Raw genomic sequence first — 27,938 nt, 5'->3', positions numbered from 1 at the left:
ATCATGCATCAAGAGTCTCCTGGGATGCTCATTTAAAATACAGATTCCTGGGCGCACCTGGCTGGCTCAGTTGGTAGAGCATGTGACTCTAGATCCTCACAGGTTAAGAGTTCAAGCCCTACATTGGGCTTGGAGCCTGCTTTAAAAATCAATTAATTAATTAAATAAAATATAGATTCATAAGCTTGAGTCTTCCAATACATTTGAGAAACACTTACGTAGGAATTTCATACATTGAATTAGAGGGAGATTTCTGAGCATTTCTTTGTAGTTTCTCTGCTCTGACAGAGTAAACTTATTCTCACCCTCAAGAATTGTGCTTTTTAATTCAAAACGTTACCCTCCATGCTAATGCTTTGGCTCCTACTTGTGCAGTCACTCCCACTGCATCAGTTGTGTGTGTTTCTAAGTTTGTTTTGTGGATCATAAGGTACCTAAAATATTTATCAAATATTTCCTTATGTTTTAAAGTATTTACAGTCCACTTAGCATGTATGTGAGAAAATAGTAAGAGATTGAAAAAAATTTAAAGGCTTAAGGCTATGACAAAAATAGTGCTTCATAATAAAAATCCTTAGTAAGCATTCCAGTCTGGAGACGGTAATGCTGAAATTTCTATTATAAAGCATCACCTTTGAGGTGCTTGGGTGCCTCAGTCAGTTAAGCTTCTACCTTCGGCTCGGGTCATGATCCCAGGGTCCTGGGATCAAGCCCTGTGTTGGGCTCCCTGCTCAGTGGGGAGTCTGCTTCTCTTTCTCCCTCTGCCCCTCCCCCAGCTCGTGCTCGCTCACTTGCTTTTCAAATAATAAATAAAATCTTTATAAAAAAAAAAAAGTATTACCTTTGGTAAAACATGAAAAACAGAAAATGTCATATTTTGACTAGTTTCTATTAGGGTAGGCATTTAGGAATACAGGTAGTTTAATTGTTGATTTTGATGATAGACCTCCACTTCTGTGTTTTGATAGTTATTTCCTTGTGGTCATTCTTGTCTTTTTTTTTTTTTTTTTTCCAGAATAGAGAACTATTATAATAGTCACTGTACTTACGTTTTAACCCCAGAAACATTCATATTTACATCTACTCCATTTAATAAAGAGAAATATAAGGAAATTATATTAATATATCAAGTCATTATTTTCAAAAATTTGGGGGAGGGAGCACATGGAGTGAGTGCTTTAACAGGAATACGTGGACCAGTTTTAGTTTGTTGAATGTGGCATGGGCCTTGACTGGGCATCTTGCTAGTTTGCCTATTCCTGTCCCAGGGCAGTTTTTGTAAGAGGCATTCTACAATCACTTGCTGAGTAGCCTTGAGGGAATTTAACTGATCAGAAATTATACCTCATCAGACATTCTGCTCATAGAGCACGTTTAGGGTTCCCAACACTTGCAATGCTTTGTTCATTTTCCTGAATGTACTTTGCAGGCTACTTCAACATGAATGGGAAGAAAGCAATGTTCAGATTCTGAAACTTCAAGCCAAGATGTTTACATATAATATTCCAACATGCCTGGCCACCTGGAAAATGTAATGCAGCAATCATGTACATGTTTTTATAGCTATTGCTTTTATTTGTAAGGTTTGCTCCAGACAGGTAAATCTGAAATGACATCTATTTTTTTTTTTCCTGGACAGATTTCTACTCTAATTTAGATTTATTTTTGGCACTTGCTGAGCTTTTCTACTGAGAGTAAGGATGTGCTCATTAACAGTTGCTCCTAAAAACAGAATGGATGGAGTTTTAATTTTTTTTGAAGCAGAGCATTTAGATAACAGTACTATTTTCAAACAGATCTGTTATACACATTTTAAGACCATCTTTTTTTTAAATGTGGGGTTTTTCCCCCTCTTATAATCTGACGTCTTCTTTCTTTTAAAGGTTATTTTTAGTGCCAGGTGTTTTTACTAGCAATTGAGTATTTTTCATGAACGTTATTTATGTTCAAAAGACTGGTCTGCTTAATTCTTGTAAAGTTGATAAAAATTGTTGAATTTTTCTTTTCACTATAGGTTACCCTCCTTGGAAATTTAGCCTGTTACTTTCAGGAAGTTTTGTACTCAGATTCCCACAGTCAGTATTCTGCCAGTGGTAGTATCTCATTTTGTTCAAAGATATATAAATTTTTCTTTTCCCTTTTCTATATTCCTTTTTTTTTTCTTAGAGCCATTGCTGCTGAGATTGTTCTAAAGGGACAAAGAGAGGTAAGCTATGATTGATTTATCAGATGGGTCACTTTGTTTTTAAGCTGTTCGGCCCCTTTTGTTGACTTCTCAGTTTAAAAGGATTAAAACATAAACGTTTATGTGCTAAGAACTCTATATGTTTGGAAACTTGAAAACCCAGTGTAGCCGTTTTGTATATTATGAGGTCACAGTGAATAATTAGGATTATAAAGGTGTTCCTCATCATGTTTCCTGATGGAATTGTGTGTATATCTATCTTATAGGTCCACCGTTTATATCAGAGAGCCTTACAGAAGTTACCTCTTTGTGCATCACTGTGGAAAGATGTAATGCTTTTTATCTTTTATTTCATCTTGAAGTTTTCCTATAAATTTTCTGCATGTGCCATATCCATTGATGTGGTGGTGCTCAAAATCTAGCTAAGTCTTACTTCTGTGCTTCCCTGTCTTTTACAGCAACTCTTGTTTGAAGCATCAGAAGGAGGTAAAACTGATAACCTGAGAAAACTAGTTTCCAAGTGCCAAGAGATTGGAGTCAGCCTAAATGAGCTCTTAAATTTAAACAGTTACAAAACAGAAAGCAAGAATCACTGAACACTGGGTGCAGTCAGTTCTAAGTCCTTATAATAATTGCCAAAATTATTTGAATGATCCTTCAAGATTAGGCTGATCCCTGGCTAAGGTCTGCGTAAGGCAGACAAGCATTACTGATCATACCAAGTCCCCTACAATATCCTATCCTCAAAACCGGAAGCAATGAACATGACCCTCTTCGGTTGGATAAATGAACTTCCTGTTTGGCCTACTTCTGGGCCCTGCCAGATTCTCATAACATCATGTACGTAAGTATAGTTCCTCAAAGTGACTGACATTTATTTTAATTTTGCTTTGTTTTTGTTTTTATTTTTTACTTTTCCCCCTTTCTTTACGTTGTGCTATTCCTGATTCACTTGACACACTCTGATGCCTGAGAGATTCTTGTTTGGGATTTAATTTCCAGGGCTGTGTTTACAGTAAAATGCAGGCAGTCCCTTTTAGTTCTTCTCCTTTAAACCTTTTGAGATTCTTCATTTCAGGATTTAAAACTTAAGCAGTCCATCTTAAGGAAAGTGTAACTGCCATGGCCACAAGTCTGCTAGTTGCACTTGAATGCTCTAACAGGGTTGTTTATTGCCCTTTCTACGTTCTGGACTCCTTGCCGAGACTGTTTAACTTGAAGATTAAAGAAACTATTGCAAATGCCAGTGCATCAGAACCTAAGAGTGGTCAAATATTATGTGCAATTTTTTTGTAAAGAAATTTTAATTTATAATAAAGTTTAACAGTTTAAAGAACAGTTAATATTTGAACTGCTTTGTATTGAAATACTACTTTGTAGTATTAAAATTGTTTATAAACAGAATATTTTTAATATAAGTTTAACTTTCTAAAAAATGTTGCTGTCTTTATTCACTTTTCACACTGTGGTGGGCAAGGGTTGAAGGTAGGAGATACGGATTTTCACTGTAACTATATCCTAACCTGCTTTCCTATAAAAACATTCTAGTGACTTTTAAATTTATGACAGTATAGGTTCTGTTCTGTTTTGAGGACAGTGAACACTTAGGTTTGCATTACCATCAAATTCCTCGTTCTCAACACCCAGTGTTTAGAAAGTATCTCCCAACTGTACTTTGAATGATTTGCTTAGTGACATGCTGTCTTATGTTGAATATCAGTATGACCAAATACAAAGAAGACCTTGCAGTGTTTTTCCCGAGTCTATAGTCGGTGGTTTGCACCTGGTAAAAAATTGGTCAATGACATGCATACAACACACATACACACTCACTCACTTTCACAAATCTGGTTTTATAGCCACAGTTCAATCTAACCGTTGGAGGCAGAGCAGCAGCCCCCATGAAATAGTAGGCAAATTTGTACATCTGGACATTTGTTTAATGCTTAGTCAAAATAAAACCATGTTTTGAGGCCCTACTATGTGCCTACCAGATGGTGCATATTTGGCTAGTAAGTGCTGTTGGATGAGGTCAGGAATGAAACCCACTTCTCTAGTGTCTTTCATTAAATCAAAAAGAGGCTGATTGATGTACCTCAAAAACCAAAGAAATTTGGGTAGAAGATCATTTTCTTCCATTTTATGCATTTAACTATTTAACCTTGAAAGCTTTTCCTTCTCTGTTATTTGAAAACCATTGCTAGGTGCTTAGAAAAATTTTTCCAGTCTGTTCCCTCATAGTGCAACAGTTTCGATGCTAGTAGCTGAAGTGTCTCAATAGGATTTATTTTGAGACAGTGCTAAGTTTTGAACTTCTGTATATTCTTAGACTTACCATTTTGTTGCATTAACAATTCATCAGCAGTAACTTTTACATCTTTTTTAAAAAAATAATAGTTTGTGGGCACCTGGGTGGCTCAGTCCATTCAGCGTCTGCCTGCAGCTCAGGCCATGATTGCAGGGTCCTGGGATCATGCAGTGGGGAGTCTGCTTCTCTCTCTCTCCCTCTCTCTCTCCCTCCTGCTGGTGCTCGGTCACATTCTCTGTCTCTTTTTAAAAAAGAAAAAGAAAAGTATACTTTGGGGGCCCCTGGGTGGCTCAGTCAGTTGCGCAGCTTCCTCTTGATTTGGGCTCCGGGTCCTGAGATCAAGCCTGGTGTCAGGCTGTGTGCTGGGCCAAGAGCCTGCTTGTTATCCTCCCTCTCTCTGTGCCCCTCCACCCCCAGCTCTCTCTTCCTGGGGGGAAAAAATGCTTTGGTGCATCAGCTCCAAGGCCCAGCCATGCAGGCTATACATTATAACCACTCCAGGGCTCACCATCACATGCTGTGCTTATTCAGGCAGCCAGAGGACCTAGCATATGTAGCTATTTCCTTTGTGATCAGTTGTCCTATTGCTATTTAAAATCAAGAAGCTTGAGGCACCTGGCTGGCTCAGTCAATAGAGCACGTGACTTTTGATATCGGGTCTGTGAGTTCAAGCCCCACGTTAGGGGTAGTTTACTTAAAAAAGCAAAATATAAAAGTATTTTAAATAAATAAAATCAGGTAGCTATTTTATAGAAATTCTGTTGCTTTTAGGACACCCTCTTATGTCATTTTAGGATACCCTTTCTTCTTGTCATTTTACAAATTCACTTCAACCTCAAAAAAAAAAAAGTAAGCCCTGCTTACAAGTGAGGTTTATGTATATGTTTTGGTCATCCTTCCATATTCGTTTTTACCTGTTTTTTAATTAATTGTTTTCAACATGTAGTAATTAGAATATTAAAACTTGGGGTTAAAGTTGATAAAGTTACTGGGGTAGGGTAAATATGATATTTAACATGCTGTATGACTTAACATGCTGTATGACTTAACATGCAGAGAAGTGGCATACAGTGAGGAAAGGTTAGTCATTGAGAACTGCAGTTCTTTGCACTCCTTTACTCCCACCGCGGGCGGGGGGGGGAATACAAAAGAGGCATTTTAGGCTTTGGGGTTTTATCTCTGATAAAGGAAGTGGTGTGGCAGATTGCGGTGTATTTTTATGTGTTTTCCTTCATTTTAGAGAACAGCCTAATATTTCTATTTGCCTTTTAACGGAAAGTGGACCTTGTAACATTGTTGTCACTGGATTATCTAAGGCGGTTTGCTTTCAATTAAAGGGCATATAAACCTACATCATAAAGCAAGCAAGAATCTCCAGGTGCAACATCTAAGAGCTAAAGGCACTAAGCAGACAAGCAAAAGGTGATTAAGACTGACAACAAATGTAGAGAGACTTTATTGAAGATTGTAGTTCAAATATTTATTTTTCAAGGTTGTTGAAAAAGTAGGAACATGTGGCTGTAATACAAAGCAGGGCCAATATTCTTGCTTAAAGCTGTCATGTGTTCACAGATAAGTCATAATTTCCTTAGTTGCTTTTAACATTAGTGTGAGGGAAGAATGGGGAAATACAATTTTAGTAACCTTTTAGGTTTGGGTACTATGCCCGCAAATGTTTCATTGCCCCTCAGTAGAAGTTAACAGTTGCTATACAGAGCATTTTGGAATACGAACTATTGAAGTAAAGGCAGACTTCCAAGGAACATTGTTGACATTGTTTCTTTTTTTGTTCAACCTCACAATTTCACAATTGGGTCTATATCTTTGTCTTTCTGAGCTGTGGTACTTAATGTAGGTGGTAGAGCTGAGCTGGAAGAGTTTTTTCTTTTACTTATCTTTTTAGGGCTGTATTCCATTTACCACCAAAAAGTCCCCTCACTTCCTGCAGGTATTCTTCAGTTGTGCATTTATTATTTTGGGGGCCAGTGGACGGCCATGTAAGGACGTGCTGTCCTGCCCTGCCTTCCTCACCATGGTCCACCACCGCTCACACTGCCTCCTCCATAATAATTATGCTGTACTTAGTGAGTACTACTTGATTGAGGTGTCTGCAATAAATGTGAAAAGAGGTTTTCATTTTTTTTCTATGACATCTTTGAGGTAGATAATAGAAAGCTGTGTCTGTCTTTTATGATAGCAAAATGGTTGTAGAATTTGTTTCCACTCTTCATTTCATTTGATCTTCACAAGAGGGACCACACAAATTTTCAGAAACCCCACAGAACAGAATCACTTTTTTTTTTCATTTCAGAATCAATTTGAGGGGCACCTGGGTGGCTCAGTTGGTTAAGTGTTGTCTGCCTTCAGCCCAAGTCATGGTCCCTGGGTCCTGGGATCAAGCTTCACATCCACATCGGGCTCTCTGCTCAGCGGGGAGTCTGCTTCTCCCTCACTCTCCCTTTGTGCTCCCCCTCCCCCCCAAATAAATAAAATCTTAAATCCATTTGAGCTTTGTGCTAGATATACAGAGATGAAAAAAGAGGCCACTGAATCTAATAGAACAGAAGAGCATGGGCTAAGGAAGCATTTTTTTTTAAAGATTTTACTTAGAGCATGGTGGAGGGGGCGGGGCAGAGGGAAAGGGAGAAGCAGGCTCCCCACTGAGCCTGGAGCCTGACCAGGGCCTCAGTCCCAGGACCCTGAGATCATGACCTGAGCCGAAGGCAGATGTTTAACCGACTGAGCCACTCAGGTGCCCCCCCAAGGAAGCATTTTAAAGGGGCTCCAAGTTTGGGCTGGGAAAGGTTGGGAAAGTCTTCCTGGATGGAAGTGAATTATCAGTGAAGTCATAAAATAGGAAAAGTTAAGGCCAATAATAATTTTTGAAAATTACATGCTACTTATACTTGAATATTATAGAAGGAATGCAGGGGTAGAGCCCAGGACCCTGGGATCACGACCTGAGCTGAAGGCAGATGCTTAACCGACTGAGCCACCCAGGCGCCCCAAAACCTGTGCATTCTTTAAAACTTCCTAAAAAGCTGCTTCGACTTTGTACTAGTTTATTCACAACTGACTATTTGTTAGACATGACAGCGGGTAGGACATGTAAAACTCCATACCAGCCGCTTCTGTCCATCTTGGGGCACATTGTGCTTCCAAATCCACATAAACACGCTGAATAGAAATCAGTCTTACCAGGCCCAACTTAGACAGCCTTGATGTGGAGAGTGTGATTGGAATTAAAATTGCTGCAACTTGTTTCCTTTTTTCTTTTTTTCCCTAACTCCTTTGGTGATGCATGAATGAAATGCTACTCTGAACATTTACTAGTCTGCAAATGCTGCGGAGCCCTGTTTCAATCCCAGTCAAGCCTACAAAGTTCTGTTCCATGACTCTCTTTCAAGACTCAGGCCCATTTTCCTAACTATAAAAGAACTACCTGGAGATAGCCCAGCTTTCAATGCTTTAAACTGATTTTTCCAAATGACACATTTTAGCCCAACACAAGAAATGTTTCAGTGTGGAACTCCATAATGCCAGGAATGAAATAGTTCGGCTGGGGAGCAAAATATTTTACATGAGCTTAGGAGTATGTGCTTCCTGGTTTTCATCAAGGAGGCAGAAGACCCACAATATCTGAGGCAAATTTGATTGGGCTTAAGCGGTGTGACTTTGCTGTGAGTGCTGGTGGGCCGGAATTTTTTCCTCCAGTTTAAAGGTACAACTTCTGCATAGAAGACAGCGAATAGAATTAATTATTAAGAATGTGTGAGTCAGCTGTATCACAAACACCATAGAAATAACAAATATTTTGCTTTTATGGAGGATGTTAATAAATTTGGGGGGCCACCCAAAATATAAATGAATGCGACTCTTCAAAGGGCCAACTTCTATGAATTAAGTAAAAGCCTTAATCCCAACAAGAAAACTGTTTGCACAGCTGTTCCAAGAGAAAATACTGCGCTTGCCCTTAACTTGGTAATTTAAAAACTTCAAGATTATCAACTTCAGCCAAAATCAAAGGTGAGATTACAATATTGTTTGGTCAATCAAGCAAATTAAATCTTGCAAATATTCTTACCTAGTGATGTAAGCATTATGAAAGAGGATGATAGCCATTGCCTAAGGGAGCTGAACCAATTAGGAGGAGTGCTGGAGGACTGGTGAGCTGTTTGCATTAATGGAGGCAATCAAGGCATCTGTTGCCCAGGCCAAAACAAACACTCAACTTAGCACATCATACACTCAAAATTATGAGACAGCCTGTGGATAGATTCGGCATTTCATGCTAGTTGAAATGGAGCTACGAAGAAATAGGTTCAGGAATATGAACCAACGTGAGTAATGAAAAAGGCATGTATCTTAAGAGATCTGGATGTGATTTAACTCCACCATTAACTAGCTGTGTAATCCTGACAGGTCATGTCATTGATGCTTGTTTCCACATATACAAAATATGGAAATATATGCATTTACCTCAGGGGTGTCGAGAGATTATATAGTAGAAATTATCTTTTAAAAGTAAGATATTTTGAGTTTGGGATCATTATCTAAAATTTTGAGGGCAAAGATGCTGCAAAACAAGTTTCCTTTTCGGGGGGGGACATAATTTCATTACTGTCCTTTGGAGGATTTGACTGTACAAATAAGCATGAGTTAGTTGCTGTCTCTAAGAAACACAATACAAAGCACTACCATTTGAATTCAGTGGTGTTACTACCCAAAATAACAGGTAAAACTATGCATTAGCGGGTCTTTACTTAAGGTTAAGTCAGAAGAGATCAGTATGAAGATCTGTTATCAGCTGTGAGGTTTCTCAGGATGCTAGCTGGCGTGTTTTTGGTGGTGTAATGGAGGATAAAGACTGCTTAATTCAGGACCCTGTTTTCACTTCTTGATGGGTGTAGAAAGAGCATTCATTGCTAATTTAAGTATAGAGAGTACCCAATAATCCGAGCCACCTTCCACTTTTTATTGGAGTTGCCTGTGAAGGGCATGGCACGAGTGACCGATTTCAGCTTGCTTATTGCAGGCCAGGACTAATAAAATGACCGAGTCAGGCAAGAGTCTGCATGATCCCCAACCTGGAAGACAACCCTCCGGGGACATTATTTAAAGAGAAGGAAATTGTCTTTTTTCCTTTAACCATAATTTTACTCTGTACTGTAAAGAAGCCAGTCCTGGTGGAAACTCTGGTCCCGGTGGTGGAAAGAGAAAAAAAAAAATCGGAGAATGTGTAACAGAGGGAAATTGGTAGCATTCACTTTTGGCTATTGATTAATGTGGGACTAAAGAAAAGCAATGTGATGGGAGGGTGGATAAAAAATATGAGTCAAAGTAGCCAAGAGTAAAATCCAGGGCTTTCCGTATGTTGCACAAGAGCCTTCTATGTCAAGATTGGCAAAAATGAGAATAGCAGTGGCTTAAACAAGGTGGAAGTTTCTTAAGTAAAAAAATCCAAGTAAGGAGACAGGCTGACTGGTGTGGCACTTCATGGTGATAGAGTCTTAGGCACCTCCTGTCTTGTTGCTATGTCCTGTGTGACCTCCGTTCTCAAGAGGGCTGCCACATAGAATTCTGCTGGTCATTTCCTGCACATGGGCAAAAGGCAGAAATAGGGGTTGGAATTAAGCCCATGATCAGCTTACCAAGCATCCTAGGGCACTGGCAGAGTCAGTCTGGAGGAAGGAGACCTTTTTCTAATTCACACAAAAGGATCACCTGACCCCAAGTTCTCTGGGAAGGTGGGCCTTTTTCTAAATTGTGCAGCAGCACTCCAGGTGGTGGTCTCGATGATTCAAGATGGCTTTTCCAGTCCCAGCCCTTTTGTTCACATTACATTTAGCAGGAAAGAAGAACAAGGAGAACAAACTTCCTCTCTTAAGAGTACTTCCCAGAAACTGAACATAACCACATCTGCTTCTGTCTCATTGTTTAGAACATAGACGCTTGGCCACTTCAAGGGAGGCTGGGATATTCAAGGATGAAGAACAGAATACGTATTTGGGGACAGCTAAGCATCTGACACACAACCATGAAAGAGTAAACACGATAGGATGAGGTTAGTGACTTTCTAATGGCAAAAACTGTCTAGTGGCAAACCATTAAAATCCCTTCCAGTTCTGTAATCCTACTCTATAAATCTTTAGTTTGGTATAGAAAAGCAGAAAGTGCACTTCCCAGACTTAGCCGGCCAATGTAGGTTCAGGGATGGGCATTCAATGAGAGCTAACGCTTAACTGAGGCCTCTGTTAAGTGCTCGAGGTTTATGAACTTACTTAAATTCTCACAACAACCCTATGAAATATTGTCATAATCCCCATTTTACAGATGTTAGAGTCAAGAGAGGTTAAGTCACTGTCACCAACACAGTAAATGACAGGAAGTTAGCTCCTGAGTGCATGCCCTTAACTAGCAACTGGAAGTGAATGTGAGTTTAGTTGGGCCACTGAGCAGCAATTGGAGCCTTTGAGGGAATTACTGAGAAAAGATCTTTCTTCTTGTTGCTAAGCTAGTAGAATGTAAGCCTGGAGCTGTGATAGCTTCCTTACCACAGTACTGCGAAGGCCCGCGGGGAGTGAGGCCCACGAGGAAGTCAGAGCTGAGGGTGGAAAGAGCTATTTGTGGTGGCAAAAGGATTCAGTGTGCCTGAAACCAGATACTCCTGGCTTTTTCAGGTATTTAAAAATTTTCATTCTCATCAACTACCTCCCTTCCCTCCCCCACCCCGCACACCTTTTTAAAATGAGCTTCTGAGGGGCGCCTGGGTGGCGCAGTTGTTGGGCGTCTGCCTTCGGCTCAGGGAGTGATCCCGGCGTTCTGGGATCAAGCCCCACGTCAGGCTCCTCTGCTGGGAGCCTGCTTCTTCCTCTCCCACTCCCCCTGCTTGTGTTCCCTCTCTCGCTGGCTGTCTCTATCAAATGAATAAATAAAATCTTAAAAAAAAAAAGCTTCTGAGATTCAGTAAGAGCGCTGGTCCTCTGACAACACAGTAGGTTACCCGAATTCAGCTAAGCACCTGTGGACCTGTGCCTGAAGAACCTTAGCCTCCCTGAGTAAGACACTGAGGACAGAAAGTAGAGTAAGTTCACAGCCGTGTGAATAAAGCAACTTAAGTAGTAACTTTATGTTGAAGTTGAGGGCTCTGGAAGAATGGAGAGCCAGAGAGTTGCATATTTAGAGATGTAGGAACTGAGGCTGAGAAGAGAAGACAGACTCTTCAGAGAGAAAAGTATGACTTAGTGCGAAAGATCTCGGTACTCTGAATTCAACACCTGGCTACTGACCTTGAGAAAGTTCACTTAACTCCCCTAGGCCAACATTTCTTCATCTGTGAGATGAGATTAATCCTAGTATTGATCTCACTTGGCTCGTAAGGGTAATAAGACCACGCAGGTTAAGAGCTTAGAACAGTGCCTAGAACATGAAATACTCAATAGCATTAGCTAGCCAGAGCAGACGTGACGTCACAGAGGCAGTTCGAGGAGGAAGCCTCAGCAGTGTGGGGTAGGGCAGCGGTTCAGCATAACGAGAAGGCTTGCGTGTGTGTGTGGGGGGGGGGGGGGGGGGGGGGTGCGGTGGGGTGGGGTCTAATTACTTGATAAAACTTCCCAAGAGTAAGGAAGACCTGAAGAGCAAAATTGGGACAAAGAAAGTGGAATAATCAAGTAAATTACTATTATCTATATTATTATTGTCAAGTTAGTTTGTACCCATATTTATTTGGCAAAATAAAGTTCTAATGAAGGCTTGAAACCAAAATGGTGCTGAGGGATGGGGTGACACTTGACGGAGAGGAAAAGGAGGCATGGCTTCTTCAGTCGGAGATTCCCTAGTGTGCGGAATGTACAAAAAAGATTGCAGTGATCCTCAGTGTAGTTCTAGGTCTGCAGCGTCAGGAACATGCGGGAACCTGTTAGAAATGCAGGAGCATGGGCCCCAACCCAGACCTACTGAACTATTATCTGTATTTTAACAAGATCCCAGGGTGCTTTTATGTACATTAACATTTGAGAAGCACTGCTCTAGGGTAGAGAGAAATTCATGGGTTTTTATTTTTTAAAATACAAAAGAGTAAGAAATGTGGTCTGACATCAGTGGTGTATTGATTTAAATATCTGGAATATAGTGGCTGCAAGCTGCCTGGTTTTCTCCAGGCTGTCTCCTGAGTCGTGTTCCCAGCAGGTTTCAGAAGACAGTACTCACTGCGGATGCACATCGTCTTCAGTGCTCTTCTCTGAAACACACTAAGGAATAATTCTGGCTCCGCAAGTTTTAAATCTTTAGGTGCTCTTGAAATTTAAGTGAATGATAGATAACTCCTTGTTTATTCACAAATTACCCCCAAACTAAGCAGTTTAGAACAACACGCTTTTGTATCATGTGTCTCTGGGTCAGGAATCCATCAGGCCTCAGCTAGGTGGGTAGGTGGTTTGGCTCAGGGTCTCAGAAGTCGCATGGAGCCATTGGCTGGGGCGCGGTCAGTCATCTGAGGCCTAAGTAGAGCTGAAGGAGCTACTTCCAGTCTTACTCACATAGCTGCTTGCAGGCCTAGGTTTCTTACTACTTGAATGTCTCTGCAGACTGCCTGAACGGCTTCGTGGCATGGCAGCTGGCTTCCCTAGAGTGCGTAAGCCGGGGGAGAGAGAGACACACAGAGACAGAGACGGAGAGATGGCACCAAAACATGGAAGTTGCAGTCTTTTATAACCTAACATTGGAGATGACATGCTGTCACTTCTGCCATATGCTGTTGGTCCCACAGACCAACCTTGGTACAGTACGGGGTGGGGGGGATTACCCAAGGGTGTGAATATCAGCAGGCAAGGATCGTCGAGGGGCCACCTGGAGCCTGGCTACTACCGTGGTGGAGGACGTTCTTCCCTACGAGCAGTGAAACCCATCAGCAGTTCCAGGTACAGCTTGGACAGTAGGAGCGTCTTCAGGCTCCGTGGGTAGGAGGGAGCCCAAACAGTAAATGACTTACGGATCGCACACCCATGTTTGAACTACTTCAAGAGCTACTGATCCAAGCACAAATGGATTCTAATCCTAATTGGATGTGGAAAAGAGGGGAATACGAAAGCAAAGAACGCCTATTCAGTTGAGACAGCCTCTACATTCCAAAAAATCTGGATGTAGAGTGGTCTCAGCAGTTCTTTAATTCATAATTGTATCAAAAAGTGGGGAGGGATGTTTTACCTGAAAATAGTCAACCTGATTCCTCCAAACAGGCCATACTCGTCATGCATAATGACCTTCCCACATCAAAGGTTGACCTTTTTGATCTAGAGCCAAAGAAGCAGTGAATGGTGAATATAACCAAATGGAGAAACTTCTACAACTCCTCTTATCAGTAGGCCACCAGAAAAGAAAAAAAAATTCTGTTGCTCTGGTATCATTTCCCTTTAAAATGAGACTCAATCCTTTTGCTTCGGGTGATGCCACCTGCTTTTCAGTCAGCTCTGTGCATCTTTCTGCCATCTCCTACAATGGACCAAACATATAATCAGCCCAACTTACTTTACATCCCATTGTCCATAAACTCTTAAAATTGAAAAAACTTGTGTAGAGGAGCTATTGTCCATCTCCACTAAATTTTGGCTAGGATACATGCTTCTAGTCACACAGGACAAATGCTTAAACTTTATTTCTCATTACAAAGGTATTCAGAAGAAAAATTGGATATTCCAGAGGTTGTAGCAGGCAAAATCTGCTACACGACCTTTTCTAATTATTATAACAAAGCAACACATCAAGAATTCTCATTTTTCCATTGGAAAATAAAGTTATGTTAATCAGAAACAATGACATTTGGTCTACTTTAGATCAAAGGCCCCTCCATACCCCAGAGGGCCAATTCTGCTCTTGTTAAGACAAAAGCCTTGGGTAAAAAATATGAGAGTATTTTTTTTTCTTCTTTTTTGTGGACCATTTCCTTATTGTGGCTTCCAATAAACCTCTCAGTGGTTAGCAAGTTTTGACCAAAATGTCAAGCAAGATCTTTTTCTACTGTGGAGTGGAGATTTAAACTTTGAGGACTTAATCACATAGGTATCAGATAAACATGGACTGCAAATCCCTCCAATGAAAACAACTCTTCCAATAATTAATAGAGCTTTGTGCCCCATTTTACTCTTGATTTTTACAGTTAATTAGAAAATGAACTTTGTTGACAGATGCGGTATACAGTGGGTATTTCATTAATCCCATTTTATAGTGAGCAGTCTGATAAGGGAAGTGAAGAAACTTGCCCACCATTAAGCATTAGAGCTGGGATTTGCACCCAGGCCACCTGGCTTCAGAATCTGAATGCTCACTTTGTTATATTCCTCCCCGTGTGACCACTCAATGCATGTTTACTAAATAATTGACTCAAGTTAATGCGTGCTACACAAATTCTTTGCAGACAAATGTTAAACAAAGGATGAAGACGTTTATAGAGTTTTATAAATATTTCTCTTAGTCAATGCTTTAGCCAACATTTTCACTCATTTTTCTTTAATTTGAAATGAATTTTCTCCTGTCTGCCTATACTACTCCCCTTTTCTCTACACTCAGGATAGCTACTTTTCTTTTCCTTTTGTTTCCTGTTCTTCCTTGCCCAAGCAGTGATAGTTCAGTTCCCCCTAAAGACCTAGCTCCCCTGGGCAGGAGAGTGTGGTGGTTCTCAAATATGACGCTGGGAGCCTGCATCAGAATCTCCTGAAAGGCCAGTTAAAACACAGATTGATGGGCCCCAGCCCCAGAGTTTCTCGTTCACTAGGTCTGGAGAGAGGCCTAAGAGTATTCCTTTCTAAGTTCCTAGGGACCACACTTTGAAAACCAGTAGTGCAGCTATTCAAAGAAATACATCTGAGACCCACCTTTACTATTTATTAGGCAAGTGATCAAACCTTTGTTCGATCAAAACTTAGCGGGGCAACTGGCTGGCTCAGCAGGTAGAAGCATGTAACGCTGGATCTCAGGGCTGTAGGTTCAAGCCCCACGTTGAGTGCCAATTACTTATAAAATAAAATTAAAAAAAAACAACTTTGTACTATAGCTTCCTCATCTATAAAATGGGGTTGATAGCAAGACCGATCTCATAGGCTTATCTCCTAATTAAACGAGGTATTGTACATAAAAGCACCTAACACTGCCTGGCATAATCAAGTCTCCAAAAATAGTTAACTATTCTTACAAACTGGCTTTTCCAGATGTGCATATCCTTAAAATACATTTAATACTAAAATAATAGTTTTTAGCAATTTAAAAAAAAAGTATTTCTTGATAATTACTGCTCAGTAGGGAAGTTTTTTCTTCTGTCATGATCCTGGCCTCTGAGCCTACTTCTCTCAGGGGAGTAGGAGAGAGAAATCTTACTGGAAAAGTCCAGGAGAGGCATCTGGCTGGCTTCCCCTCTTTTTAAAAATTTGGACCTAGTCTGTCCTTAGGAACCATCAATTCTGCTGCTCCATGAAGTAACAATAGAAAACCTGATCTCCATGTGGGGATCCAGTGCTGCCCGTGTCTGGGAAAAGAATATGGCTAATTCTAGAAAGCTCACTTGCTGAGATTTTTAAGACACATTCTGAAATATTTAGTTTATTTTTAAAAACTGTAACAGATTGGTCCATATCTGCTTTATTTTTTCTTCTATCTCACTTCCTTAGAACTCGCCGAGAGAAAGGATGCCACTTCCTGGAGCTCTTCTGCAGTATGAGGTCTGAGCCTTTAGCTACATAGTGTTTTGACCTTGGCAGATTGCTGAGGCTTATCGAGTCTGCGTCCACAGACAAATATATGTTTTCATACAGGCTGCACTGATGTTAAGCAAGTCTGGGGTGTTGAAAGGCTGAGAAAAGACTGCGCTTTTTGGAGATCATGGCATCACAGACCTTCTGGAGATCACGTATCCTGTTCCTGGTGGTCCCGGGAATATTTCCAGAAGTTGTGCTTGCTGTAGGGGAGCGGCTTTGCGAAGGTAGAAAGAGCTGCCTAGATACACAGCTGACTCCCTCTCCTGAGAGACAGCTACACGCAGGGGTTTGGGTCCCAGCCCTACTAGGGGAGCCAGAAGGACTGAGTTAAAAGAAGAGAAATGGTGAAGGCTGGGGCTGGGGGTGAGGGACCATATTCTAACTGCCCTGCTGCCCTTTCCTTCCACGTGGAGGGAGTGAGTGACATGAACAGAGCGACACTCCTGGCAGCATTCCGTCCTCTCACTGCCTTGTCCTGGAAGGAGGGTAAGTGACATGGCTATTAGAACTTAGGAGACCTCAGTCTTTTCTTCCCTCTGCTAGTGCCCTCAAAAAGGTTCTGTACTTCCGTGCTGTGATTTCACAGCCTCCCGTGGGGAGGTGGGTGGTGGGCCAGTGTTCCCTGTGACTCCGTGGACACATCTGCCTAGTTCTCACTTAGCTATTAGGAAGCCTCCTTGTCTGCAGATGAAAGCCCTGCTGTCTTTCATCAGCTTTACCAGCAATAAAGCTGATGTTTGCCCTTCAGCTGCCTTACTCCTTGTCCCAGTTTTCAACAGGTTCCAAACAAAGGCCGGGAAGAAGCTTTCTGTTTATTGAAACTTCCCAAACACCAGACAGTAGTTAAGCATTTATTGAGCGCTTGCGAACTACCACTTTGCACAATAACAATTCTTCAAGGTAAGCTGTGAGGTAGATGCTATTATTATCCCCACTTTAGAGATGAAGAAATGGCTGCTTAGAGGAATTAAGGACTAGGCTCATGATTAATTAGAGAATATGTCCAGCCAGAATTAAGTACTATGCCGACTCGGCTGGTAAAGTGGCAGCACTGGCACTCAGGGCTGGGTCTGTTTGGCCAGGGGCCCTGCCATTCCCTTTGTCCAGATTTTCTGTTTGAGAATAGAAAGGCAGTTTAAAAAATACGGTTTAAAGTTTTTTGGCAAAAAAAACCCCCAAAACTTTATGTATTATATATATTTTATGTAAATGCATGCTTCATTTTGGAAGTTGTTTAAACATAACCAATAAACCAGTGAGTAACCAAATGGAGGAGAAAATAATGGTCTGTGGAAGGGTTGGTGGTTCACTGCTCTATTTCCCCCTATGCTAGTGGAACCTGGAAGTGGGAGGGGGAAAAGATCTTACCTAGGAACTTAGGAAAGACAATACAGCTGTATTTAAAAACATTTTAAACAGGGAAGGTAGGCATTTTAGTTGGGGAGGGCTTGTTTGTGAGGGATGGTATCAATAAAAAGCCCTTCAAACTGGCTCAAGTAAAAAAGAAGGTTAATTGAGAGGATACGACAACTTCATGGACATCTAAGAACAGGACAAAAAGCACAACCAGGCCACCCAGGGAATGGGACTTTCTAGAAAAATCAGTCTTTCAAGGGGGGCTGCTGGCCACTTCTATTCCTTTCTGCTTGCTACACCAGTCTTTTGTTTTTCTCTGCAAAGTGCCTTTTTCTGCTTTCCAAAACTTAACCTTACACAGTGTTGGCTTCTCAGGGTGTCAGTGCTAGCCAAAATTCCATTTGATCTTTCAGTTCACGCATCCATCCCATCATCATCTGGCTTGGTTAGACTGTCTTAATGTCCTAATTCCACATTCTTTGGAAAGAGCATCTGATTGATCTGTCTTGAGTCAAGGAGAACGGGATGGGGTGGTGGCTGGGAAGCAATTGCAAACCTGGTGCAGGCATGGGCTAGGCAAGTACCTTCAATCTGTCTGCCTTAGTAAGGAGAATCAAAACGTGTCACCTCTACAGAACAGACCAATCAGGAGCCCCCAGACTCTCCTGAAAGATCCATGCCCATGGCTGCCTGGGAGGGAGGTGACTCTGGCTAGTTCCTTAAGCACTGATGGCCAGGCTTTTGAACATGTGACCCTGATTTCTCCATATCACGATCATGATTAATTGGATCAGAAAGGGTTATATGACCCAGAGGCAGCCAGAAGTGACCTCTGAGATTGCCTAGCCCCTGAAGTTCTGCTGCACGAGGACAACAGTGATCAATCAACTTCTTTCCCTTCTAGAGTAGGAGTGGAAGACACAGAATGAGCCAAGGCAAGGATAGCAAGTGAGAGTCCTAAAGTGAGACCTGGGGGATGGTGGGGTCCTCTTGGGAGATATTACGCTGAAGTCATGAACGATCCCAAGTTACAAATATCCACAACTGTGAATGAAAGAGAAGTTACAGACTAGAGATGGTCATTTGGTAGCAACAGAAGTAGTTGAAGCAAAGTCTGGGTCACTTTAAAGGTGAGAGATCCATCCATACCTTTAAGGAGTAACTGAATGTTCCATTCCTAGAGCTGGGTTGAAGGCTTCTAGTTCTCCAACACCACACTAAGGTTCTTAGGACCAGTTTTATTGTCCCTGTGTTCCCATGAGATTCCTGTTTTTCGTTTTTTCAAAAAAAATATTTATTTGAGTGAGAGAAATGTTGCGGGCACACGGAGGGGGGAGGGACAGAGGGGCAGGGAAAGAGAAAATCTTAAGCAGACTCCCTGCTGAGCATGGAGCCCAGTGTGAGGCTTAGATTCCACAATCCTGAGATCATGACCCAAGCTGAAATCGAGAGTCAGACACTCAGCTGACTGAGTCACCCAGGCACCCCGAGACTCCTGTTTTTCTTATTGTCACGGGTGTCCTCCCACCTACTCTCTACTCTTCCTCATTACTTAAGATCACAAGAGCCTAACTAACTGCAATCACAGACTCTGTCACCTCGTATTTTAATATGTACAGCTTGGGTCGGAAATCCAGGGAAGGAAGAAGAAAGACAAAAAGGGGAGTATAAGGATTTGAAACAGCTAAAGAGAGAATTTGATATGCGATGCATCAACTTGGCTACCCCATGCTCTTTGGGATGGTACATTCTGGGACTTTGTGCTGTGACTCTCTGGCACACTTGGCCTTTAACCTGCCCTTCTCACTACCTATGGAGAGACAGCAGCAGAAAGAACAGGCTTCAAACCTACTATAACCTTAGAAAGTTGATAGTTTCATCAGTAGTTTGAGGAAGAATGAGAGACAGTGAAGAGCTGGAGAATTGAGAGACTTGCCCAGGATTCCACAGCAGGTTTCTAAGAAGGGGGTTCAAATCCCATGTCTTCACTCTTCATCATCACTAAATGAATGACTGAATGTCCATCACTCATGACGTACAGCTGTGTACTCTAGCTTCAGGATGTTGATTGAAGACCTCACGGCTTTCCCCAACAAATTTTGAAATCTCTAAAATTTCCTTTCCAGTCCTGACACAAAGTCCCATGTGTGGGTTTCCCTCCCACAACCACAGTTCAACCCTCCCCCCACCCAGTGCCCCCTTGGTTCAGATGCCAGTTGCAAGTCCCAAGTGGTTACCTGTGCTTCTGACAAACTGCCTATAGATGGGATGTTCCAAAGACACCCTCCTAGAGTTCAATTAATTTGCTGGAGCAGCTCATGGAACATAGAGAAACATTTTACCTCCTAGATTACCAGTTTATTAAAAAAGTGTATAACTAGGTAACAGCCAGTTGGAAGAGATGCTTACAGCAAAGTATGGGGAAAGGCATTTCTTCCATGCCTTCTCCACGGGAGACACTCTCCCCAAATCTCCATGTGTTCACCAACCTGGAAGCTCTCTGAACCCCATCCTTTTGGATTTTTATGGAGGCTTCATTACATAGGAGTGATTGATTTAATCATTGGCCATTGGTGGGGCGCTTGGGTGGCTCAGTCGTTAAGCGTCTGCCTTTGGCTCAGGGCGTGATCCCGACGTTCTGGGATCAATCCCCGCATCAGGCTCCTCCGCTGGGAGCCTGCTTGTTCCTCTCCCACTCCCCCTGCTTGTGTTGTCTTTCTCTCTGTCAAATAAATAAATAAATAAGATCTTTAAAAAAAAAATCATTGGCCATTGGTGATTGAACTCAAAATCCAGTCACCTCCCCTCCCCTCTCCTTCCAGGAGATCAAGGGCAGGAGCAGGGCTTGGGGGGGTGGGGCACAGAAAATTCCAACCCTCTAATCACAGGGTTGGCTCCCCTGGCAATCAGCTTCCACCCTTAGGTGACCTAGGGAGCTCCCCAACATTATCCATTAACATAACAAAACACACCTTCGCAGTTTTCATCACTTAGGAAATTCCAAGGGTTTTAGGAACTCTGTCCCAGGATTGGAGAACAAGACCAAATACATATTTCTTATTAAAAATCACAATATCACACTTTCCAAGAATTCATCTAAAACATTGAGAATTGAGAAGTCAACCATTATTTAATCTAGCTTCTCATTCAATATAATAGACTTTCTTTGGTATCTAAGACATCTGATGAAGGTGGGGCGCCTGGGTGGCTCAGTTGGTTAAGCATATGCCTTCAGCTCTGGTCATGGTCCTAGGGTCCTGGGATCGAGCCCCACCCGTGTCAGGCTCCCTGCTCAGTGGGGAGCCTGCTTTTCCCTCTCCTTCTGCTTACCCCTCCCCCTGCTTATGCGCTCTCCCTATCTCTGTCAAATAAATACATAAAATCTTAAAAAAAAAATCTGATGACGGGAATCTTGCTTAGGTTAAGCCCAACTCTGTCTCCCTGAATTATCCACCGATTGGGTTTTGTTCTCTAAAAGAGTAATTTGGCTTATCCTGGGACTGCCTTTCAAGTGCTATTAAATAAAACCCAAGTTTTAATAATACCTCCTCATTTTTGATCTCAGGGATTCACTTCTCACTCTGATTTTCAGTTTCTTTATCTACAGAATCGCAAGTCCTGCTTTGCTTATGTCATAGGGCTGTTTGGAAAGGGGAAAAAGAGAGCAATCATTTATTAAACATCCGCTCAGTTCCAGGTACTGTGATGAGGGCTTTATACACATTGAGCTATTAATACTCCCAGTCCCATAAGGCTGGTGGTATTTACCCATTTGAGCGAGGAAAAAGATGAGGCTAAGAAAAATTAAATATTTTGCCCAATTACTACACAGGTAGTAAGAGAACTAGGATCTGAATGCAGGTTTTACTGGTGGCAAATCCCTGGGCTTATGCATTGTACTCTTTGGCCTGCTGTGAGCTGGTACTTAAGGAAGCACTTAATAAGTAAATTTCAATTATCCAAAATTTTCAAGTGCTCTTCTTGAGCTTTCTTTTCTCTGGGGGATACACTCTCAGTCTTTTCTTTTTAAAGATTTTATTTTTAAGTAATCTCTACACACAATATGGGACTCGAACTTATAACCCCGAGATCAAGAGTTTCATGCTCTACCATACTGAACCGGCCAGGCACCCCTGTTTTTAATTTGATGAGCTATCGTTTCTCTATCCCGTATCATTAGATTCCCTCTCCTCATGGGTTAGTATGGTTTTTTTTTGGGGGGGGGTTGTTTTTGTTTTTTTTTTGAGAACAAGAGGTAGTACTGACTGCATGTTTTTAACGTTCCATTTAAAATGTAGTAACCAGAATGGGAAGTCATGTCTTAATGTGGCTTGAGTTGGAAAACCCAGGTTGCACAATGCTTCTCCAGCATATCACATTCATTTTCTTCTAGTTTCTTTGTCCAGACAAGCTAAAGCTTTGTTATCATCCTACCCAATAGCCCTCAAGGGTCAGACGTGCTGGAACTTGGGTTTGAGATGAATGAGTCAGCGTCGAATCTGAGTCCAGCATCTTTAGAAATGTTGATAAGGAGGTCACAGAAGTGAGGGTACGGTTACAGGGCCTGGGACCACTTCACTTGCAAGGAAAAGCCACCAAAACCTAACTGTATTTTAGGGTCTCTGAGGCCTAAGAAAGAAGATTGTCTGTGTTTAGTGGCTTGGAGGGGGATAGTCTCTTTTATCTACATAGCTGAACTGTAAAATAAAATTTCCAAATGCTGAAGAGCATGAATGGAGCTAGTGTGACCGCAGTGAGCCCCACCTGCTTATTCAGGACGTATTCTCATGTTGGCTAATGGGCCCCCGAGCTAAATGTAGTGATAAGAATAAGAAAACAAGCAAAACACTGTTATGTTTTCAGATGTTGAAGCTTTTTAGGTTCTAAAAATATTACTTTTTACCACCTTGTTTTTCCACTTTTGGCCAAAACGAAATGAAAAGAGGTTTTCTATTTTGTACAAGAACGATTTTCTCTAGTAACATTTGTAAGAAAAAATTATGTGCGGTAACAGCCACCTCATATATTTGTATATTAAAATGTCATCTCAAATGATTTGTTGTGGGTGACATATGTATAGGGAGACTAAAAACGATGAGTTTTACTGATGTAACTGATGGAATGCTAAAGCAAAGGTGACTCCTTTTTGAATATTGCAGTTTCAAAGTGGTCTTTCCAGAGAGACCTTTCTTTTTTTTTTTTTAAAGATTTTATTTATTTATTTGACAGAGATAGAGACAGCCAGCGAGAGAGGGAACACAAGCAGGGGGAGTGGGAGAGGAAGAAGCAGACTCCCAGCGGAGGAGCCTGATGTGGGGCTCGATCCTGGGACTGCGGGATCACGCCCTGAGCCGAGGGCAGACGCTTAACGACTGAGCCACCCAGGTGCCCCCCAGAGAGACCTTTTTTAAGCTCTGCATCTAAAGTAACGTGCGAGGCACTCCTGCCACACCGTTCAAGCTTCATGTCCTTCATTTGTGTTTTTATCATGCGGTTCCTTGTTTATATTTGCTTATTGTCTGTCTCTCCTCTGCTGGAGTGCAAACTGCAGGCCGTGTTTTGCATAGAAACCCCCAAGTATAGAACACTGCCTATACTAGGCACCCAGTATTTGTTGAATGAATGAATCCATTCTGATTTATTTATTTTTTTAAAAAGATTTTATTTATTCATTTGACAGAGATAGAGACAGTCAGTGAGAGAAGGAACACAAGCAGGGGGAGTGGGAGAGGAAGAAGCAGGCTCCCAGCAGAGCAGGGAGCCCGATGTGGGGCTCAATCCCAGCACCCTGGGATCACGCCCTGAACCGAAGGCAGACGCTTAACGACTGGGCCACCCAGGCGCCCCATGAATCCATTTTGAAAACGTAAAGTTAACCACTTACTTTAGGCTAACCCACCCATTGACGATCTTCCGTTTTTGTTTTTGCTGTTGTTCCATCTGTCGAGTTTATTCTTTTTTTTCTTTTCACTGTAGGTTGATTGATTTGTGGACATAATTCCAGCCCTTCTGACTTACTGTAACATAGTGGAGAGCATTTATCAGACACTCAATAGAACAGTGTTTGGTGTGAGATGTATTATAACTAATTTTTGCTAATAAAGTAATAGAGTTTGTGGATTTTTAAAGAAATACGTTAGAATGGATTTTTTTCCCCTTTTGGAAAAAATGACATTACTGACTTGTGTTTTCCTGAGAGGGGCAGAAAGAGGTGGGCTGCCAGGATTTGTTCCGAACTTTAGGTACCCAGAAGCAAGTATGTTGAGAAGGAGGACTGAGATCCATTGTTCTAGAAGCAACTTTTGTATCCACCATCTGGGGTCGGAGGAGTGAGATCATGGTAGAGCCCTTGTTTCAGCTGAAGACAAACCAAGTGCGGGCTGCACAGTAGACACCATTGGATGCCTGGTAACTCGGTTAGGTTGAAGCATATGGTTCTAGCCTATGGCTGGGTGGCGATCTCAGTGCCAGCTACCCTGAGGGTGCTCATTAAATATGGGTCATCTTAGCAATAATGCCAGGCCTCCAACCAGCTCTGACAGTTTCGTTTTGCGATCTGTATGGGGACAGCAGGAATCATGGCTGAAGCTGAGAGGGTTTGGCACAAGATGTTAGGAAAATCATTTCATTTCTTGTGTTTTGGGGGATGGGAACTGAAGGGGAACAGTGCATTTCTTTGTGCCCTGAGAATCGCATGTCCTTAGAAAATGTTTTGGCCTTGATGTGGTCATGAAATATGATTTTTTTAAAGGAAGAATTTATAGAAAACTCATGTTCCTGTTGAATAATTTTAAGATTGATTTGTTATTTATATATTTCTTTCTAGTTGTGGAGTTTTTTTTCTTTTTACATTATAAAAGAAATAGCTTCTGGCTATGAAATCCGAACTCTCACTGGGGACAATAAACTTCACCAAGTCATTTGCCATGACAAAATGGCTTATTAGTCCTACTTAACACAACCCAGGAGTTGGTAAATATATTTTGAGGTCCTTGTGAAGGGTCTACTTCTTGAGATAAGTCAAAAATACCTAAAATATTAAGGTGCAAATACTTCCATAGCAAATGTACTTACACACCAGAAATAAAAAACATTTAGGAGACCATGTATTTGCCTGTGGACTCAATAAAAGAGCTGAAGATATTTTGTTTTATAGTCACACATTTTATGACAAATTTATTTTGTACCCAATAGAAAAGCAAGTTTGGGATCTATTTACAAGTACTATACATTTACACATATTATATACAGTTAATGAATTTAAAGAAAATGGGCAGAGAAACACAATATATATGGAAGAATACGCCACTGTACATGGTTTATTATCATGGTCCTTAGTGTTACTGAATTTTTACTGTAGTAATAAATACAGTTCTATATTTACACATCTTATAAAACATCTCATAAATGTATTTTTTTTCAATTCCAAGTTAAAACATCTGATCAAAATAGACATGCTTATATAAAAATAAATCTACCTAAGATTCTTTTGGTTTGGTTGTCTTGAAGCTAATGTAGCATAATAGAAGTTACAAATTAATCCATTGACCTTTAGTATTTAATAATTTTGTCTCTTAAAATACTTAACACATGTATTACATACGGAATAAGCAGAGAAGTCATGTTCCTGACATCAAGTGGGTTGGTCCAGAGACAGCACAGCTAAAACCGAGCTAAAGAAACAGGATACGTTACCAAGTCCCTGCTGAGTCCAAAGTGGTTTCAGACGTCGTTGCTAGAGCTACTAGAGAGAACGTGTGAGCAGTTATTATGCCAGTGGATTTAATTTATGTCGGTGTGCATTTGATCATTTCCTTAAGATGCACATTAGTTTGACTCGACTGATAAAACCACCTGCAAAAAGTGTGCACGCACCTGAAATACAAACAAACAAACACACCAAAATCCTCCCAGGTTGCTCACCATTTTTTCTAGGTCTTTCCATTGCCAGCCATGGCCTTTTATTCTGAGTGCTGGACAACAAGGAGTTAACAAGGAATTAGACAGAGTTGACCGACCGCACTTCTACATGATGGCCTGCATGGCAATTTAAGAATTTAAGTTTACTTTCCTTTCAAAATATTTGTAGGCAGTTTTACTTCACTGAGGTGGAACCACCTGGTGCTGAAATGTGGCATGTCAAAAAACGATGTAAATATGACTAAGAATGCCCCACAGTATCCATTCAGAGGGGATTGGTGACCTGGAAGGATCCTTTGGGAGGAAAGGCAAACAAAGGCTAAAACATCCACATGGTCATTAAAATGAAATCCTACTGGTCACAGCCTCTACTTAGTAATGTCGGCCGTTTAAAACCCTATTTTCCAAACACCTCTAACCATCTTTTAAGGGGTTTTCAGGTTTAAAACCTCTTTTGTAAGCAAGTAGTTCTGCCCCTCTCCCCAAATAATTAGATGGGTGGGTTTAAAAAGAATTCAGTTGAAATCATGGAGAATCTTATTTGAACATTTCAAATCTGCTTTTTAAAATCTGGGCATACCTAATTGGCGTGGCTGATCTCTCTCTTATATCTGAATGAATTATACAAGCAGCATTTAGACTTATTTTTCACTCTCCTGTATCAACAGGTTTTCAGCTTTTTCCGCACCGAGAGATACCAAAAACAAAGTCTCCACTCAGCTCTTTTTAGTTACTGCTCTGATGTACCCAATCTCATATTTTTGGGTTCTCACTGTTTGAAAACTTTTTCTTCCACAGGTTAATTAGAGACATGGGACAAACGCCACAGATGAAAGGTGACAGCTTTCGGTCACCGGGTAAGCCGGTGGTGGCACGGCATTGGAAGGCAGGTCGTAGGCGATGCTGGCGCTGGTGAAGGTTACCAAGGCTTGGGTTGAGTCACAGGACTGCTTCTCGACATCGTCTGAGTTAATAGACATCAGGCTCGGGTTTCTCGATCTTGTCCAGAAGTGGGTTTGCTTTCCCAGGCTCCCCAGATCTTCCTTAAAATGGGGATTGAAGAGGATGTAGAGAAGGGGATTGAGGCACGCGGGAAGCGGGACAATCACCAGAAGGATAAACTTAATTACTTCAGGACTGATGAAGGTGAGGTTTAGTAAGGAGGAGAAGGACAAGAAAGCCACGGGGCAGTACAGGATAGAGTTGGTGAAGAGCAACAGAGCAATGTGTTTCACCATAGAACAGTCCCACATACTCTCCAGGTCTCCCTTTTCCAAACTGCAGTAGAGCTTGGTGTAGGCAATGGTCATCACCAGGAAGCAAAGGGAGTTGAGCAAGACGAGCGCGACCATGTAGCCTGTGGTGCTGGGCTCGCCGAACGGCAAGGGCAGGCAGAGCGGGGAGGCGCTGAACTCACGGCCCCCCAGCAGCGGGACCGTGGCGATGGTCAAGGCCAGCACCGCGCAGAGCAGAATGATTGCTTTCAGACTGGAGAAAGGAGTTTTCCTTTCGAATTTTGCGGAGCATTTCACAGAGAACCCACGCTCCAGGGCTGCCAGGGTAAGCAGGAAAACAGACGATTCCGAAGCAAAAATGGACAAAAACCCGACGACTTGACAACCGACCCCCTGCTCCCACCACGCCCCATGCTGTGCGAAGCTGCCGAAAGTGAATGCGTCCACACCAGCCAGCACAGCGCTGGAGACCCCCATGAGCATGTTCACTGCCGCTATTAACCCGATGAGCAGTTTTATGGAGGAAATGTACAGAGGGGCTCTGAACACGGTCGAGGTCACCAAGGCATTGCAAGTCAGCGCCAAAACGGCTATGGTCCACACTCCAATTCTGATCAGCCAGCTACCAAACAGGTACTCGCAGAGCTTGAAGGGGCCTAGAAGTCCGAGGAAGAAAAAGACTGGGTATCAAACTAGGGTTTACGACTCCTGCCACATTACCTTTTTGTTTCTTTCATTAGGACACAAAGAGAGAGGCCAGTAACAGCCGGAGTGACACACGGCTCCCCGTGGCATGCTCTACTTTCTTGAACTACTGTGAAAACATGAACACCAGGTGCTCGTTCTGAAGCTAAACAGAGAAACGGGGATGGGGAATGTCAATCACTGATTAAGGTTCCCCAAAGACAGCGGAGTTGAAGCCAGGTGAAAAGCCAGATCTCCTGGGCTTTTCATTGTATTTTTTCCAGAATGCTTCAAAACTGCTGTGGAAGCAGAGAAGGAGGGAAATACTCCATAATATTAGAAGGAGAAGTATGGGTAGTAGAAGAGTGCATTTCATGAAAATCTCATCGTAGGTTTATAACGACATTTGACCTTTGAGAACAAGAGAATCCAGTTGTGGAAAATAAAGTATCAACCCTTGTTTTTTTTTTTTTTTTTTTTTTTTTTAAAATTTTTTTTTTTTTTTT

The 27,938-nt window shown here is 41.8% G+C and overlaps 2 protein-coding genes across 4 annotated transcripts in view; one reads left to right on the top strand and one right to left on the bottom strand.

The window, feature by feature from the left end:
* The window catches only part of ZFC3H1 (zinc finger C3H1-type containing), a 50,925-nt gene extending 47,402 nt beyond the window's left edge, over positions 1 to 3,523 (top strand). Inside the window, exons 32-35 of the mRNA XM_002915611.4 lie at positions 1,430 to 1,531; positions 2,167 to 2,206; positions 2,452 to 2,514; positions 2,644 to 3,523. Coding sequence (XP_002915657.1) covers positions 1,430 to 1,531; positions 2,167 to 2,206; positions 2,452 to 2,514; positions 2,644 to 2,781 — 343 coding nt within the window. The 3' untranslated portion in view covers positions 2,782 to 3,523. The remainder of the gene's footprint in view (positions 1 to 1,429; positions 1,532 to 2,166; positions 2,207 to 2,451; positions 2,515 to 2,643) is intronic.
* Positions 3,524 to 23,397: 19,874 nt separating this feature from the next.
* Positions 23,398 to 27,938, bottom strand: part of LGR5 (leucine rich repeat containing G protein-coupled receptor 5) — a 126,770-nt gene continuing 122,229 nt past the window's right edge. For all 3 annotated transcript variants that reach the window (XM_002915612.4, XM_034644122.1, XM_034644123.1), the window contains one exon: positions 23,398 to 27,404. In XM_002915612.4, coding sequence (XP_002915658.2) covers positions 26,317 to 27,404 — 1,088 coding nt within the window. In that variant the 3' untranslated portion in view covers positions 23,398 to 26,316. The remainder of the gene's footprint in view (positions 27,405 to 27,938) is intronic.

This window comes from Ailuropoda melanoleuca, chromosome 15 (assembly GCF_002007445.2).
Source record: "Ailuropoda melanoleuca isolate Jingjing chromosome 15, ASM200744v2, whole genome shotgun sequence".
NCBI classification, from domain to species: Eukaryota; Metazoa; Chordata; class Mammalia; order Carnivora; family Ursidae; genus Ailuropoda; species Ailuropoda melanoleuca.
The sequence above is the reverse complement of the archived record's forward strand: the minus strand, read 5'-3'. Positions and strand labels throughout refer to the sequence as shown.